This window comes from Montipora capricornis, chromosome 10 (assembly GCF_036669925.1).
Source record: "Montipora capricornis isolate CH-2021 chromosome 10, ASM3666992v2, whole genome shotgun sequence".
NCBI classification, from domain to species: domain Eukaryota; kingdom Metazoa; phylum Cnidaria; class Anthozoa; order Scleractinia; family Acroporidae; genus Montipora; species Montipora capricornis.
Genome location: NC_090892.1, coordinates 14115651 through 14133340, shown reverse-complemented (window position 1 = coordinate 14133340; position 17690 = coordinate 14115651). Strand labels below are relative to the sequence as shown.

The following is a 17690-nucleotide window of genomic DNA, read 5'->3' as shown; positions in this document are numbered from 1 at the left end:
GACCAAAAGGACTTTGAATAAGGGCACAAATAAAGAAAATGGTATAATGTCTTAAAACTACATAAATCGTTTACCATAAAACTTATTTTAGTATACAGGATAAAGGACAATATTTTATACTGAAAGGCCTTCACATATGATTCGAGAGCAACAAAATTAGGAAGCATAAAATTGTGTTTCAGATTGTCCAATGACAATTTAAATTGACTACAGCCTGAGTTGGCATGTGGCCTTTCAGTGTTAATAAGTACTAGTGCGATGTTACTGCGTTGTTGCTCATGCTGCTGCGGAGGTAAGTTTTGCGCAACACACTGAATGATAGTTCTGCAGAACACGATGTAGCAGGTATCACTGCAAGGATATGTACCACATTAACTTGAAAACTCTGGAAACATATTAAATAGATCAGTGTCGTGCATTGTCTCCAGCATGTACTAGCCTAATCCCTCGCCCAAGCCGACTATCCATCTCTTCGAAAAAAGAGAAACATGGAAACTTCTTTAAAAACTGCCTTTGCCTAAATTTCTCTTGCTCCCTTTCTACTCGCCTACTCTCAACAGCAAAAAACAAAACAAAACAAAAAAAAAGACTGTGTACTTTATTGTATTCCATCGCAATCGTAATTTTTGTTTTGCCACTTGCTGCTCCGAGTCCGGACTCCGGAGAAGAAAAGAAAAAAAATTAAACTGGGACAAGGCAAGTAAAATTCCTATAAAATGAAATGCTATATTTTCGCCTTGGGTTAATCATCTGAACTGAACAATGCATTGTTTTATATTTTGCTATTTAAAACCTGCTCCCTTAGCGATTTTTTTTTCACTTTTCGATTTGTCGGTGAGTTTACGGGGGATTTTTGAGGAACATTGATGTTCCTACCTTGCTATTCCTCAGTTCTAGACCGGCCATAAAAACAGACAATCATTGATTGAATTGATCTCTAAATGAAAATATTAGCATGACAATTTTCCGTACAAGGGAAAATTCCCGTCCTCGATCAGTTTCCTGTGGATACCATTTATGATTTTTATTTTTAGAGACTACATCATCCTAAGTCGTGATCATTATGGTCACATGCGAGTTTTCGTCCAATCCTAAGATGTAAACCTGGACGGGGGAGTCCCTTGATTTCGAGGAATGGACGCCATAAAGCGTGTTGGGAACTTTTCGCTTTCGAGTCTTGTTAATAGCGAAATCATAATTAAGAGACAAGAAAGGAGAGAAAAAGTTTTTCGTCGTAGCACAAACTAGTCTGAGGTAAGCAGATTGCATGGTTATAAATTGAAATCGGTAAGTTTTTGTATAAGTTTTTGTATGAGCATGCAAGGCGTCAAGTTAGATCTAAGCCTAAAGGGCGATCTAGTAGAGTGTGTTGTACGATGGAACGTAGATTTAAACCTTTGCTTCATAAGGAAAGGCCTAGGTTTACTCACAAAGTTTCCACGTCAGTTACAATTATGAATTTGTTTCTCTCGAGCTGAACCGCTTTAGGTTCCGACACATACTAAGGAGCTCATTGTTTACAAAAAATCGTAGGCGTTATATGCTTACTACTTTTTGCACGTAAGCTTATACCTTACTTTCAACTCCTTATTTCTCTTTCTTTATTTCGCGCCTCTATTTAAATAATTGAAGATTTTTTCAAGATTAAGATCATGATCCTTTTGTGAGAATATGTAGTTATTTTCTTTTTATTCCAAAAGGGCTTTAATATAATTGCATTAAAATTAGATCCCTAGTTAAGAGATTCCCTTGGGAAAACTCGTTGTGTCGCTATGTGAACGTTTGTCATGTCAGGAAGTTCCCATCTCCTCTACTTGTTCTCTAGGGTATTGAAAAGAAAACTAACTAGTGACGTACATGACAACGCAAACTGGGTTACTCTGTATTGGAGCAACCTGTCTTGTATTTGACACTGGTTTGTGCAACTATTTGCAGACTAACCGACTGCTGTCATTTGTCAGAACGAATTACAGTCTTAGGTTTGAAAGAATCTGTCTTTAGTTTCAAAAGTGGCTTCTCTGTGTTAAATGGCCCTTGCTCTTTGTTGCTGTCAGTGTTTATTGTACATAACGGTCAAACCACTGCATACATGTAGCTATGAAATAGAACAGAAATTGGATGTATGGACCGAAATTGCACCTCCACCTACTTGTAGAGGCAATCAACACAAACTGGGGTACTTTTTATCGGAGCAATCACATTTGTCTTTCCCTTGAACCTAAATCATTATCATAGCTAAGAAATTGAACATTTAACTGGACATAGGAATTATCGATTGAGCTATGCATCAAGATTGCAAGTTCGTGAAATGTTATGTGAGTGTAAGTGTTGAACATGCACAGATCGTCATCATCATCATCATCATATCTTTATTTACCCGGCTTGATGTACATTAAATGTATCACCATGATACACCTCAGAGAACAGACTTCAACAACACTGGGAAATCAATGCCCTACAGATGATTACAAAACTTTACGTGACCAAGTGATGTTTAAAATCATATCCCAAGGGTTTCTATTCATAGCATGATCAAATTACAGTTTCTTCACACTCTGCAGGCTTGCAATACCAAATTTAATTTATTCTAGAGCTACAACTACATGTTAATGTCTCCGGTATGAACTTTTCTTGTGCACATTCAATTATTACAAAGCAAGTTTTCATGCTCTTTGGCCAAGCCTGCCAGACCAGATGATCATGATGATGTCTTGCAACTTCATCATGGCACAAAATACATGAAAATTGCCTGTGACAACACATTTTAGATGTACAGCCCAAGCACAGGTATAATTTTGTGCAACTTCTTTAATTTAATTGTTGCTACAGTGATTTCAAGAACTAGAAGTCAGTTGTCCTTTCTTAAAATACTGATCATTTTCATCTCTGTAACAACTTTTTAAACCTTTTCCAGTGTTACTTGCAATGTACATTTAACATTCTTTGGTGTTCGCCAGTTACACGTAATCTTGACCCCAATATTTGTAGACCCCATGTGATCATTGCGATCTTGACAATTTAAGTTGCAACTGCATGGGCATCTATTTTGCCCACATGGAGAGTCATCTGGAGCATTTGTTGGCAAAAAATTAAGAGACAATATGATGAAACAAATTATTTGTTTAAGAAATATTATTTTGCAGAATTACAGCCAAAACAATTAGTGAGAAAATGTGATTAACATTTACATGTACATTGACATTCAGTAGTTTTTAAAGTGGTACTACGACCAAAAAAACCATTCTTGTTTTTCTTTGGATTTCAAAACTATGTTAACTAAACACTAACTGACCCAAGTTTTGTGTTCTGATTTTAAAAAGACACCTGTCTATTTTAACTGGAATTTTCTTATTTATTGGTCCGCCATTACTAACTTTAAAAGCTAGAGAGAGCTGGGTCGAGGAGAAAATGACGTCAAAGACTCACTAGTTTAAGAATGTAATGCGTGTGTACGCGGCCAAATTAATATGCAGCACGGGAGTTTCAGGCTTTCAGACTTTTAAACCCGTGTTTTACATATGTAATAAATTGCGTTTACACGCTGAAATTTTAAGCTAGTGAGTAAATGACGTCATTTTCTCTAGATCCAACCCTCTGAGGTCCAATCGGCCAGTTTTGAACGTGAGTAAATCCAAAAATTACACTCAAAATAAACAGCCTTTGGATAAAACTCAAAGCTCAAAATTTTGCCAGTTAGGTGTTAAGCAAACACGCTTCCAAAATCTGAAGAAAAAAAGGAAATGATTTTTTGATCATAGTACCACTTTAACCTCTGTCCAGAAGTTTCAGTGTTTCAGTTTTTGTTAAAGTAAGACACTGCTTGTGGTACAATGTAGTTCTTGTTAATGAGTACAACACCCATCTGGCCATGCATGTTTTACTACATGTACCTTTGAGCCAGTCACACATTTTCGCTGCACAAAGAGAAACTTTCACATGCCTGCATGTGTTCTTCAAACTCAAAAACAAAATCTGCAAATTAAACTTACTGAAGGTGAATTTGATTCAAGCAGATGAAATTGATCACTCTAACTCCTCAACAGAATTTGAAAATATAAGACCAACATCTTACCAACTTTATTAGCTAGTTAATGGAGTTCAAGTTTGCTCGAAATAAGCTATACCATGTAAATAAGCTAAGCATGTGGCTTGGATGAGAGATACCCCAAAATTGATAATTTGCCAAATTTTAGTTTTTGATTGCCAGGTACATCTCATTGAGTTCCTTTAATTGCAAAAAGTTCTGCGAAAAAAGGTTTCTTCTAGACAAAGTTATAAAGGAAAAAATAATGATTCTATGAATAAATCATCTCTAATTAGAAGCTGTCAACAAATGGCTTTATTTCTCAAAACTAAAATTTCATCGAATGAGGTGCAGTTCATTTAGAGTGAGTTTTCATCCTTTTTCGCTGAAATTTGGCAAGACTGTTGCCCAATAATGTAGCCAAAAAACTGTTTGGGAATTTTTATTTTTTGCCTCCTTTGAAAGTAAGAAGTATTGAAGCAAAGATAATGTGTGTTTTATAAAAACGTAAAGTTTAACAGCTTATAAAAAAACCAGCCAGACAATTAATTAATCAAAATTCCCCGACACGGTTTTTTTAGATCAAGGTTGTTATCATAATATCAGGCCTTCTGATATTACGCGATGGTGCGATTTCGCACAATCAACCTCAAATCGCATCCGATCGCACAATTCACGAAAAATCGCATAATTCACAAAAGGACGCACAAAATTCATAAAATGAAACATAAATCAAGACGTTTCTTAGAAATTCCTGCATAAATACACCATTTTTAAGATGATTTATTTTGGAAAAAGGCTAAAAAACCTTTGTCACCTTCGATTTCGTAAACACTCGAAGTTCAAGGCTTTATTTTTCATGTCGGAGACCTGGTACGAGTCTCCTTCTATTGGTGCAACACAAACACGCCCCTATATACACAACACTGAAATGACACAGTTGCCTTCTCTTATAGAAGAGATTTGTGAAAAATAAGCGAAGTGGTACGTTTTTCGGCAAAATGTAGTTTCTTGTTGTGAAAACGCTCGCTTTTTCTTCGACGAAGAAGGAAGTTCCCACATTCCGCCCAATCTGACAGCTCACGATCGAGCAAGAAAGTACCTCACAGGTACGCTCCACGTGGACGATGGACTGATGTTTTTCTCATCGTGCAATATTAGGGCCTTTTATACGAGAGAAAAAGCCATGGCTTACTCTGGCCACGGTGTACAAAATACGCAAAAGGAACTATTTATACGAATATATATTCCCAGGTCAATATAAGCCGCGGCTTGAAAAAGACGTGAACGTAGATTTTGTACCATTTATACGGGGTGAACATTCGAGTCTTCTGTAAGCCGCGGCCAGAGAAAGCTGCGGCTTATTTTCTCTCGTATAAATGGGGGTATGGCCCTATTGTGATTGACTATCTTCGGAAGTTCGTGGTTGACGAGCACCTTGATCATTCATTTGGCATGTTACATGTAGCTGTGTCCTTTCAACTTTTAACGTTGGTGCACCGGTAGTGCAGAAGACCTCATTTTTTTTATTTATCCCAACTAATGTCGATCTAGAAACATCATTACTGTTCCTTTGTGTTCAAAATGTCTTTAGGGCAGCAAAAAAGTGTTTTTCATAACCTGAAACCTTATAAAACAAGCTTAAAATTGCTGAGAAAAAAATCGCATAATTTACATTATTTATCGCATAATTGGCCTTTCTAATCGCACAATCTGCCCTGAAAAAATCGCATAATTTGCATTTTTTAATCGCACCCTATCAGAAGGCCTGTAATATGATTTAATTTATTCTTGAATGTTAATTAATTTAATTAACGTCTTTATTAAGAAGATATTTTTATTTATGTATCTTCACATTTCAGTGGTTAAAAGGTAGAGCTGTATTCTACCATGGACGAATTAACCATGGAAACTAACTCAGAGCGGCAGGTTAATGAAACCCTTAACGTCTTTATTAAGAAGATATTTTTATTTATGTATCTTCACATTTCAGTGGTTAAAAGGTAGAGCTGTATTCTACCATGGACGAATTAACCATGGAAACTAACTCAGAGCGGCAGGTTAATGAAACCCTTACAGATAGTCTTTTGATGGATATCATAAGTCCAGGTTATCTTCCTGATATCTCTGCACTGCAGGTTCCAGCTGGAAAATATCAAGGTCAGTATTGTCGCACAGGTTGTACATGTACAGTAGAAGGTCAGTTACATGTAAGATTGTGGGAGAGCATTCGCATTCAATTCATTCCTGTGGTGCGTGTCACACGTCATTCCTGAGGGTGATAACTTACTTTTGAGTTGTACTGTAACTTAGTAATGAATTATCTTTTTCTTTGATGTGGAGGTACAGAAAATATAATACAGTACCTGGTATTTATTGTATTTACAGTATGATTATGGAAAGAACATGCATGTACATTTGTAAATGCAACCTCTTTTCTTGATAAACTGCTCTATTTGTTGGTCTCAGTAATTTCCTTAGCACAAGCCAGCGTACTCACTTTTCAACTTTCTATCCATTTCTCGAGTGTTTTCGCATTGAATAGAAATGGAAGGAGAGGGACTTAACATTAATTTCTTCTGCCCAAACCTTGGGAAAAATACCATCCTGGAGTCACAATGCTATTTAGACATACTTTGTTCGAATGAACGAAGTGTAGGATTCAATGCTGACTCTCTTTTTTTTGGTCACGATTTTCCTGCACATGCGCAAGATATTTTTGATCATAGGACTGCTCTTGTTAGATAGTCCTTTTCAGAGTGAGTACTCCAAGTAGGATTCGGTTGGTACATGTATCTCCTCATTCAGAGGCACTTGCGATACCACTAGACCAGGAAAGGCTACATGATAAACTAGGGGTTAATACAATCATGTATTTGTTGAAGGATTGTGTGCTTGGCCAGAAAGGTTATCGTATGACTTGGTAACACATCTCACTGGCCTAATATAATTTCTCCTGGGGTTGTTGGGAAAAAAAAAATTCAGTATTTTTATATATCATCGTAGAAATTGACATGTAAAGCATGCCTTTACTGGTTTTTATTGGAATCAATGGCATATAAAATAGCTATAGTGAACAACTATTCTACGATCGCGTTTAACCCTATATGGTTGGGTCATGGAATGTTGACTTGGAGTTCGGACTACGTAATTGAACTGGATATTGAACAAGATATTGTAACATAAAAAAACACTGGAAGAAAAGGAAAAGGCTAAAAACCTTAGAGCAAAGTCTAGACTACTCGTAGCCTCTTGTTTTGTTGTAAATGGCATCATACATTATGTATGTAGCTATTTCTTTTAATTTCATTGGAGGGTAAAATCTGGAAATTCTCTGTCTGTGATGAAATCAAGACGTACAGTAAAGCATACAATAAAGTTAACATTGATTTTTAAGCAGATACATCAGTTAAGTGAATCTCATTATTGTAAATTATTAAGCTCAATTCAAGGTATTGGAACTACATGTATACAGATGTAACGTTTGGAGGCTACCTCAGGAAAAGAATTTCCCTGCCAGTAATGAAAACGATATAAAGACTGCCTGGGTTTGAAACTTTCTTTCATCTTTTAGGTCCTTATTTGGAAATTTTGGAGGAACCTAAGCAAGTAAGGCCCTCAAAGTTTGTCATTGAATTGTAAATAAACATACATCATGTAGTATCTGAGTCAGTCATTTTTTCCATTTCATGTACAGTGTACAATCATAACACTGTTGTGATTGAAAAAAAAAAAGGTTTGCTAATTTAATGCTAAGGTGTTGTTTTACAGAGGGTTGACGTAAAGGTCCTTGTTTTACATAATTTTTATAATTATATGGAAACAGTCAATTTAGGGCTGATCTGATAATTTGCTTGTCTTTTTTTTTTCTTTCTTGCCCTTACAAATCACTGTGCCGTTTGTCTGGTACTTACTGTAAGTAGCAGCTGTGCATGTTTTTGTAAGAGTTGCACATCCTAGAGTATCCTGCCCTATCACCTGCTACATCATTCTGTAAATGAACTTGGATTCATTTTGTTCTCATTTGTATTCCAGTGCTATTCTCTTTTTTTGTGACAATGGGCTCAGAGTAACTTTGTGTTTTCTGCTTAAAACGAAAGGAAAAGAACTTTATTCTAAGTGTCTAGTCTTCTAGCGCTGGATTACTATAATTGGAAACACTGTAAACTGAAATCAAAAAATAATTAATTAACGCAAATCAAGTCAAATGTTGGTTTATGAAGAGAGGGGAAAACCGGAGTACCAGAGAAAAACCTCTTGGAGCAGAGAAGAGAACCAACAAACTCAACCCACATATGATGCCGAGTCTGGGAGCGAACCCGGGCCACATTGGTGGGAGGCCAGTGCACACACCACTGCACCATCCCCGCACCCCTAAAAGAAATCTGTGGTAATTTCAATTTACTCCTCAGTAATCTGTTATTGTTATGGCACTGCATCGCATTTTCTACAGTACTTTTAACAATATTAATTTTTATCATGCATAGCATTTGCACTGATCAAATCGAAACTTCAACATCCCCCCCCCCCCCCCTCCCCTTCCCAATCCCGGGCAAACCCTTGGCATTTGGGCAGTGGGAATTTGACCTTTGCCTGCATGAGATGGGGAAAATTGAACCGGAAGTGTCAGGTTCCAAATGAATTTTTTTCAGGGCCTGAAGTTGCTAACAGCTATGAAACATGTGTTTTCAAATGTTCAAATGCCCGGGCTTTGCCGGGGAAGGAGGGAGGAAGGGGGGGGGGAGTTGAAGTTTCGAGTTGATCGGCTCATTAGTACTGTAAATAAAATAATGTAAATAAATAGGAAAAGAAACACATTGAATACTTGTAAGCTTTTGGATACTTTGTCTTACAGAGAGGATTTCGTTTCCGTTACCCTTGTGAAGGTCCATCTCATGGAGGTTTACCAGGCCAGTTTTCTGAGAAGGGTAAGAAGTCATATCCATCCGTCCAACTGTGCAACTATCAAGGCCCTGCGCGGATCGTCGTATCGCTGGTTACATCTGATGAACCTCCAATGCCCCATGCACACAGTTTGATCGGCAAGAATTCCAATAATGGTGTGGTCATAGTACAGATTGGGCCTGAACATGGAATGACGGCAAGGTACATGAACTGCAATACTAGGAGATTGCTACATGTACATGTGTGTGCTGTACACAGTGGACTACAGTTAGTCAGCTTCACAGAATCAATCATTGGAGCAATGTCCCCTGAGCCTTGTGACTGTACTCTCAGTGCAAGCAGTTTGTTTCTTCTACCTTTACAACAGAGAAACCACTGCAAGCAACTGTTTGTTTTTCCATCGAGCATGCTCAAGTTACGTAACACCTGAAGTGATGCATGCATGCTTCTGCAGACTAGCATTAACGAGGCAGTGGTGAACTTGAACACATGCACAATTTCCAAAACAAGTTCAGCAACTACTGGTAGTTAGTTTTACTGGTTCAAATTTAATGTATTTGTCTGTTTGGCTGGATGTCTGCTGGCTCAAAGAAACAAATGGTTGCTTGTAGTGATTTCTCTCTCATGAAGCATAGGAGAAACCAACTGCCTCAGGGTACTGTGACTGCAGGAGCCCAACCTATAATGTACATGGACCAAGTGGTTGAATTACTTACAAGAATTCAACATTTTTTCACTGTAATTACAGACTGTATACTTATTAATAAATTCAATTAAGGACGGTGCCTACTATTGTTATTGTGCTTGCGTTCTGCGCATCTCGAGATACAGTACTCAGGTTTCGTATCAGTGATGGAAAAAAATTAATGCATGGTTATCCCCATTTTTCTTTTTGGATATCAATAACACTTATTAAGATCTAAATTTCCTGCATACACCTGTAATCATAAACCGGGGCAAAAATACCTTTGAATTCATAGGCACCATCCTTAAGAGCAAAATCTTTAGACAGTAGCAGGGCTGTTAATAATTATTATTACATGTATAAGGTTCTGAATTGATCTACATGTAGATTACAAGTATGTAAGTACACTGTATCTTTGACGGTTCTTCTGAAGGCCCGGTTAAACAGTTTCAACATTTGACCAACATTCATTCAACAAAAGTTGAACGGATGTCATGTGGAGGCCGTTTAAACGGTTCCAACATTCCACCAACAAAAGAACCAACACTTTCGAGAGATTTAACTAAGAACTAGATTTACCAGTCTCTCTCATCCAGATAAACCATGCCATATTGACTTTTGCGGCATGTGAGCATGCATGTGTGCTACAATAATACAGTCATTGCTGGACAGAGTGTTCAAACAGACGGCTACAACACTAATCAACATTTTCGAGAACAAAGGAAAAGTTGATTTGATGTTGAATGAAAGTTTAAACCAATTTAAAATTGATTCAACATGCCTTCAACAAGCTTTCAACATTTTTTCTGGTTTCAGCAATGTTGGACGATCTGTTCAAATGCACTGAACATTTGGTTCAACAAAGTGTTGAATGCATGTTGAAGCAAATGTTGAAACTGTTTAAACAGGCCTTTTAATTAATCTATTGTATTGGGATTTAGTGATAAGGTTTTTCTCACTTTTCTAGTTTCCCAAATCTTGGTATTCAACATGTCACTAAGAAAAAGGTCAGTCAGGTGTTGATGGAAAGATACCTTAAAATGCAAACGCTGCACACAGCTACTCTTAATGCCATGACAGCTGACAACAGTCATTTTGATGTTGGAGCGCTAGGGGACCACGCAACAAGTGATGGTGACCGATCTATATTTGATAAAAACCTTGCTGAAGCTATTGCAGGTGAGACAAAAATGATTGCCAATATTATGACAAGTTTGCCTTTTGTGTCAATTCACTTTCTTGTAAAGAATCTCTGTGGGCTAAAATAGCTGAGGTTTATCCAAGCTTCTGTAGTGAAGAAAGAAGCTGATACAGTAGTATCCATCTTTGGAGTCCAACAACTAGGATTCTCCTAACAATCAAGAAAACGTATCTACAGGTGTAGTTGTTAACTTACATGTATTATTATAATGGCACACTGATTGTAGTGAAAGTAAATTGTGGAAAGTTTTGTGGCTGAACCATGCATTTTAACAACAATTTTTTATTGAGCTTTATTTATACATCAAGGGACAACGCCTATGGAGAGTCAACAATAGGACACAGGGTCCCTTACACAGGTGGAGCTCTGAGTGTTTAGTCTCTGCCAACCATGATACAGTGTATACCACAGAGGACAGACCATAACACTGTAAACTCCATGCCTGGCTCTTTATGAATAGTGTGGGGGTTCTTTTACGTCCCACAGCGAGATGGGGGGCCTTCAGTTTTAATAATTATTGGGTTATTGTCCTTATCTGAGAAGACTGGAGAGTTTAACTTTAATTAACCCATTGACCCCATCAGAGGCCCTCAGTTGATGACTAAGGGAGCTTCTCCAAATTTCAGAAGGTCAAATTTCCGATTGTTCAGAATTGATATTGGAAACTCAAGTGCAACTATTTCGATGAAGTCGGAAGATTAACACTGCATGATCATCAGAATGAGTGGTATCGGGATTTCCAATAGATAAAAAAATATCGTTCTTCCGATTGGACTTGATCAAAAATCCTATTAGCATGATGCACGGAATTTTGAAACATGAACTGCTTCTTAAAGTCCGTGTCACGCGAGATCTACGACCCCATTTAGGCATATACTGTCCAGATGAAAAGGATGCTTAATAACTAACTAGTCAGTTTACATTTAAAATGTCTTTAAGATTGTTTGAAACATGTTTGAAATGTTGCTGTTTGGATGGAGTTTGAAACTCTGTAGATTCGAAGGTACATTGTTTTTATCAGTGTTTGAAACACAACCTGTATTACATCTGTCAACAACTCACATTATCATGACTGCAGTTCTAAGTAAATTCCTATGAAAAGGTCGCTGCACCTTTTGGGCACTTTGCTGTTAAGAGTCCAGGGAAAATGCTATCATTGAAATCATATGTGCTTTGTTTTTGTGCTTCCAGTTGCATTGAAATGTTCAAATTTAAGTTATCTTTGAAAATTATTGACTCGCACCGGTGCATCAAGCGATATCGATCGAAGAACCAACAGTTGGGTCGGTACATTTCGCTGACCCCCAGTCTATGGGCTACCACGATGGGCTACTGAAATGGACTACCTAAAGGGACTGCTAAATGGACTACCGAAATGGACTACCGTTGTGTAGCTAGGGCTCTCCCCCCTTAAATCAGACCCATAGGCAGGATTTTCTTGGGGAGATGAGTATGAATACAGGGAGCTGCGGGATGCAGCCATAGAAAAAAAATTTTATAGCCAGTCCACAGTAGGGCGCATTTAGTCCGCAGTCTGTGTTTTTATAACCAGAATCCATGTTTATACCCAGTCTGTAATACTTAATCCGCATTTTAAATACAAACGGTAGTCCGCAGTGTGAGTATTATACTGATTGGGGGAATGTCTGTCAATTGCAGTAACAGAGTGGTAAATGACTAGATATTTACAGGTATAGGGACACATGATCAGGGATGTTAGGAACAGTTGATCAGTGCTAGGGGCAGTCGATCATTGCAAGGGACAGTAATAATAATTATTGATCATTGCTAGGGACAGTCGATCACTAGTAGGGACAAAAGATCATTGCTAGTGACGGTTGCTCAGTACTAAGGACTGTGGGTCAATGTTGGAGAGAATTGATAGAGAGTGATGGGCGACTATCAGTACATAATGTGTCCTCATACATAACGTACCTACCTTTAAAGATGGCGGAGAACGATCAAAACAACCAAGCTTTAGTAATCTTTTCATTCTTCAAGGTAGGTAATTTATGGTAGTCCATTTGGGTAGTCCATTTAGCAGTCCATTTCGATAGTCCATTTAGCAGTCCACTTCGGTAGTCCATTTAGCAGTCCATTTCGGTAGTCCATTTAGCAGTCCATTTAGGTAGTCAATTTAGCAGTCCATTTCGGTAGTCCATTTAGCAGTCCATTTCGGTAGTCAATTTAGCAGTCCATTTCGGTAGTCCATTTAGCAGTCCATTTAGGTAGTCCATTCCGGTAGTCCATTCCGGTAGTCCATGGACTGGGGGTCAGCGAAATGTACCGACCCACCAACAGTTATTCTTTTTGAATACTGTACGTTCAAATCGACTAAACTGATAAGTTTGAAGTTGTTCAGATTCTTCATGGAATATTAAAGAGTGAGAAATTTTTAATGGCCGAACGCTCACGGGCTGTATTTTTTTAACTAAAACCCATTTGTGGTAATTAACACATGTCACGATAGCTTCAAAACGTGTGACAGGCATCATGGTTTTTTCAGTTGAGTAGCAGTTCATGCAAGCTGGTAATTTTGGCGGTCCATTTTAGAATGTCAAATATCACGATTTACACTGTTTTCCAAAAGCTCTAGAGTATGTTTTGCAATATTAAAAGCCCTCCAATATTAAAACTGTGCAGCCGAAACGGTTTAATATGCCATTGTTTTGTCGCGGGCTGTCTGATCAAGATACGTTCAAAGGTCAATATTGGGATGCAGCCGCACAGCAAACGACCGAAATGTGTTTCATCACGATGTATTAAACTGGCACAGATAGTTGTTTTTTCAAACATTACGTTAAAGAATTAGCAAGTAAATCAACGGACGTGTCGCCCTTCACCTTTAAGTTGGTTTCCAAGAAGGTATTTAGGTATGCTTGAAATCAGTCATTTTTGTTGTTGTTGAAAATATAAACAAATATAAGTTGAAAATATAAACAACAGGAGCATAAATTGTAGAAACGTGCGCACACAAAGATTACAATCTGCGAGATCGAAGGTCCATACGCTAATACTAATACATTGCATGCCGATAATGCCATTCTAGATTGATGTCCGATTGATGTCTGATTTTATTGGAAGTTCTTGAGTCAGACACAAGCAGCTATCGGAATTGGAAAATGCCAATAGCAACATCGGAAACAAAAATTTCCGATAATAATTTCGAGAAGCTCCCTAAAAGTGTCTGGAGTGAAAGTAAAATCAGTGAAGTCTCACTCCTAGTAGTCATCCCAGTAATCAGTGTGTTGGTGGAGGAGACATAGGTTTTGACTGGTTAACACATTGACTCCTCATGGGCACCCAAGGACAGTCCCCCAGATAACGACGTAAAATCATCTGGCGTCAGACAGTAAAATCTGAACGAAACACCACGTATGACCCCACCATACATTGAATACTAACTGACAAAGGTAGTAGTAGACTATCGTTTTAGGCCTACTGTAATTAGGTCTAAAACGTAATTGCTCCCAATTCATTGAGATTAAGGTTAGGATTCAGATTAAGATTGAGATTAGGAGCAATAACGGATATTTAATCTCAAATCCAACCTTGGTGGGTTAGTATTCAATGGTATAGACCTCTTTCATAATGGTCGCCAAATAAATTATTCTTTTGTTTTAATGCTAATAAGCCCTACTAACCTCGCTACGACGAGCAAATTTCAAAAGAATATATTTTTTAAAACGAGGGCAGTAGGTCTAATTAACATAAATACAAAATAATGTAAAGTTGGTCGCCATTTATGAAAGTGGTCTATGGTGGGGTCATACACAGTGTTTTGGTGTTTCATGGTTCAGTAATGTCATTTTAATTTCAAGATCCAAGCTTTGGTTTTAAGTATCAATAACATGATGTTTTTTTTCTCTATTTTTTTGTGGACAGAGGAGGAAGCAAAGAAGGTTCGAAGGTTGGTAGAGGAACAGGAAAATTCAATGAACTTAAGTGTTGTAAAGCTTTGCTTTCAAGCATTTTTGCCAGATGACAGTGGATGTTTTACTAAAGCCTTGCCTCCATGCTTCTCTCTACCTGTCTATGATTCAAGTAAGATTATAAATTTATTATTAGCATGTGTGCAGAACACTAAAAATGAGTCAAATGAAAGTTTGATCAATCTACTTAATGATAACTATGGACACTGTGACCATTTCAAAATACATGTATGCACGCTTATGGTAATTACTTTTAAAATTAATCTATGGGTCATAAAGTTAGTATACAAAAACCTAAAACAAGGAATGAAACTTTTAAAAAAAGGATAAATGTACCTCTGTTTGACTTTTGTGTACAATGCCATTTTGCTTTGCAATTCTGTTTCTTGACCCAATCCTCACGATTCCCTCTAAACAAGGGATATTGTTGTATGAGACTGTTGTCATTTTGTCATGCCTTTCATTGAATATTACATTAGACACATAATGCTAATTGCTTTGGTGTTTGGTGTAATTGACTATTTTAAGCTAGCATAATCAGTCCTTTAAAGCAACTTGCAAAATGGGAATCAGTGAATCCGTCTCATACATGTAGTCAATCTTTTAATGGACAGGCATCACTCGTCACTTATCAATTTGTAACCAAGTGTACTGTGTGTGGAAAGTCTGTCGACACCAGACTACTTTGTCTTGTCATGTGTGGAATATGCATTTGAGATGGCACTGGAAATGCGGTTGTGAGCAACCACCCAAACAAAAACAAAAGTTGGTAGGAGATGGGGCAGCAAAATCAGCAACAACCAGCTGCAGCCATGGCAACCAGAAGATATGAGTCAGTTGCCTCTAGCAGTTCAGAGGTCAACTTGAAATTTCTCTCCTGGCAGCTGAAGCAGAAAAACTAGCAGCTTGGTACATGTTTCGCCTATCAGGAACTGAAGGTCCAGGTCACTGAACTAAGGAGTTTTCTGAGGAGAAGGAGGCTGAGCTCAAACAGGCCAAAAAATATTTAGAGATTGCGGGCTTTGTGCAGGCCGCAGAAGAGAAGGTAGCCAAGTACAAGAGCTCTAGGCATTGGTGAACAGTACAGCAGCAACAATTTGAAACCTTGCAGTGGCAGCTCAATGAACTGGAAAATCAACCAGACTGGGTACAACCAGACAATTTCACCACTGCTAAAGTTGACAGAGATGACTTGCAGGGAATCCACCAGCAGCCTTCTGCTGTCCTTTCGGTTATCACAGAGCTGAAGTGCCATCTCTCCAATGTATACTGGCTTAATTGCGGGTACTGCAAGGAGCACTATCTGGGATTTCCTCAGAATTGCGGAGGTTCGGATCAATGAGAGTATATACAACAGCATGATGGAGCAGTTGTCAGATCACAAGCTGCCTATGAGGGTGATCAAGATGAAGTTTAGGAGGCAAATGGGTGGTCTGCTCCCATTTGTCCACCTGCAACTTCGATTCACAAAAAGGCTGTTACCCTTGACAGGAGATGATAGGTTTTACTCTTTTTTTAGGAGCTACAAAATGGCTCCTTTAGGAGCCACCAAATCTGAAAAAAGTCAGTAACCAACAAGTGCTTGTTAACCTAAAACAACCGTTATCTCATCTAAAAACAAGAGTTTTCCCGAATGAGCTTGTTTCAACCTTCACTGAGTGGAGACTAGAAACCAGCAGTAATGAGCTCTTGTGAGACTAGGTACTAATAAAGATGTCAATAAGCCCAACAGTGTTTGTGGTGGGAAAAACTCTAAGAATGGTGCTTTCCTTATGGCATCCAATTATTGAAAGTGTACTGCTGGACAGAGGTGGTGCTTCACGTAGCCAACGCGTTCAAGTTGGTTCTGAGTTGGACAATATGTTTGTAGAGTATTGGCTGAGGTATTGCTATTGTGTCAGTGATATGTCAGCCGATGCGTTCTCCGACACGTTTGTGGGATTTGTGGGATCAGATTCATTACCATAATTTACTCATTTTTCATGAATAATTATAATTATATTATTTTGTCTAAAACACTCTGTCTCTATGGACTTGTGCATGGTTCAAAGTCCTGCTGTTATGGCTTTAATCCAAAAACAGAATTATGTAATATTTGTTGTATTGGGGTAGTTTGGGTGGTCTTTACATTAAAGGTCACATAAGATTATTTGCTTCAAGGTTCGGGTTGTTTGTAGTCATGTGCAATTGACTAATCTGCCTTGCTCTCAAAGTGAATGGCCCATTTTGTTTTTGGAAAGCAATCATTTAAAGTAAAGTAAAGTAAAGTAAAGTCAATTTATTTAACGTCGGTAGTTCCTTCAGTTATGAAACTGGTATTAATGGAAGCCGATGGTGCGCCTTTTACCCCCCCTCCCTCTATCAGTGCTCCGTTTCACAGATATTTAAAGCTATAGCTACACGGGTCAGACTAGAGTGGAAACACCGAGGATCGAACTGGAGACCCCTTGCTCCGAAAGCCGTTCTCTAGCCAACTGAGCTACGCCTGCAAATGTCGTTTTTTGAGGAGAGGGGAAAACCGGAGTATCCGGGGAAAAACCTCTTGGAGCAGACCACATAATGGCGTAGAATCCGGGAATCGATCCTGGGCCACATTGGTGGAAGGTGAGTGCTCTCACCACTGCGCCAGCCCTGTAGTTCCATTTTTTTACAGTAATAATGTTATTTATCATTGTCTTGCCAACATAGCCCTCTTGAACTGCAGCCGTGGTCACATTATTATTTGGATTGTGTGCTCTTTTGGTATAATTACACGCAAACTTTGATTGTCTGTGGGGGGGAGTGGGGAGGATTGTTGAGTGGGGTTGTGGAAGGTAATAATAATATGAGTAAAATATTCAATTATATTGAGTCATTTAAGAACACAAATAAACTAGTTCTCCTATAATCATCCGTGTGACAATGGTTTTACATGTACATGTAGCTTGAAAGAAGGATCGTCAC

General features: G+C 38.2%; 1 protein-coding gene across 1 annotated transcript in view; it reads left to right on the top strand.

Moving 5' to 3' along the window:
- Nucleotides 1–1123: 1123 nt before the first annotated feature.
- The window catches only part of LOC138019162 (nuclear factor NF-kappa-B p105 subunit-like), a 32667-nt gene continuing 16100 nt past the window's right edge, over nt 1124–17690 (top strand). Inside the window, 6 exon segments of the mRNA XM_068865853.1 lie at nt 1124–1287; nt 6018–6184; nt 7599–7633; nt 8880–9130; nt 10582–10793; nt 14701–14859. Of these exon segments, the coding sequence (XP_068721954.1) occupies nt 6046–6184; nt 7599–7633; nt 8880–9130; nt 10582–10793; nt 14701–14859 (796 nt within the window). The 5' untranslated portion in view covers nt 1124–1287; nt 6018–6045.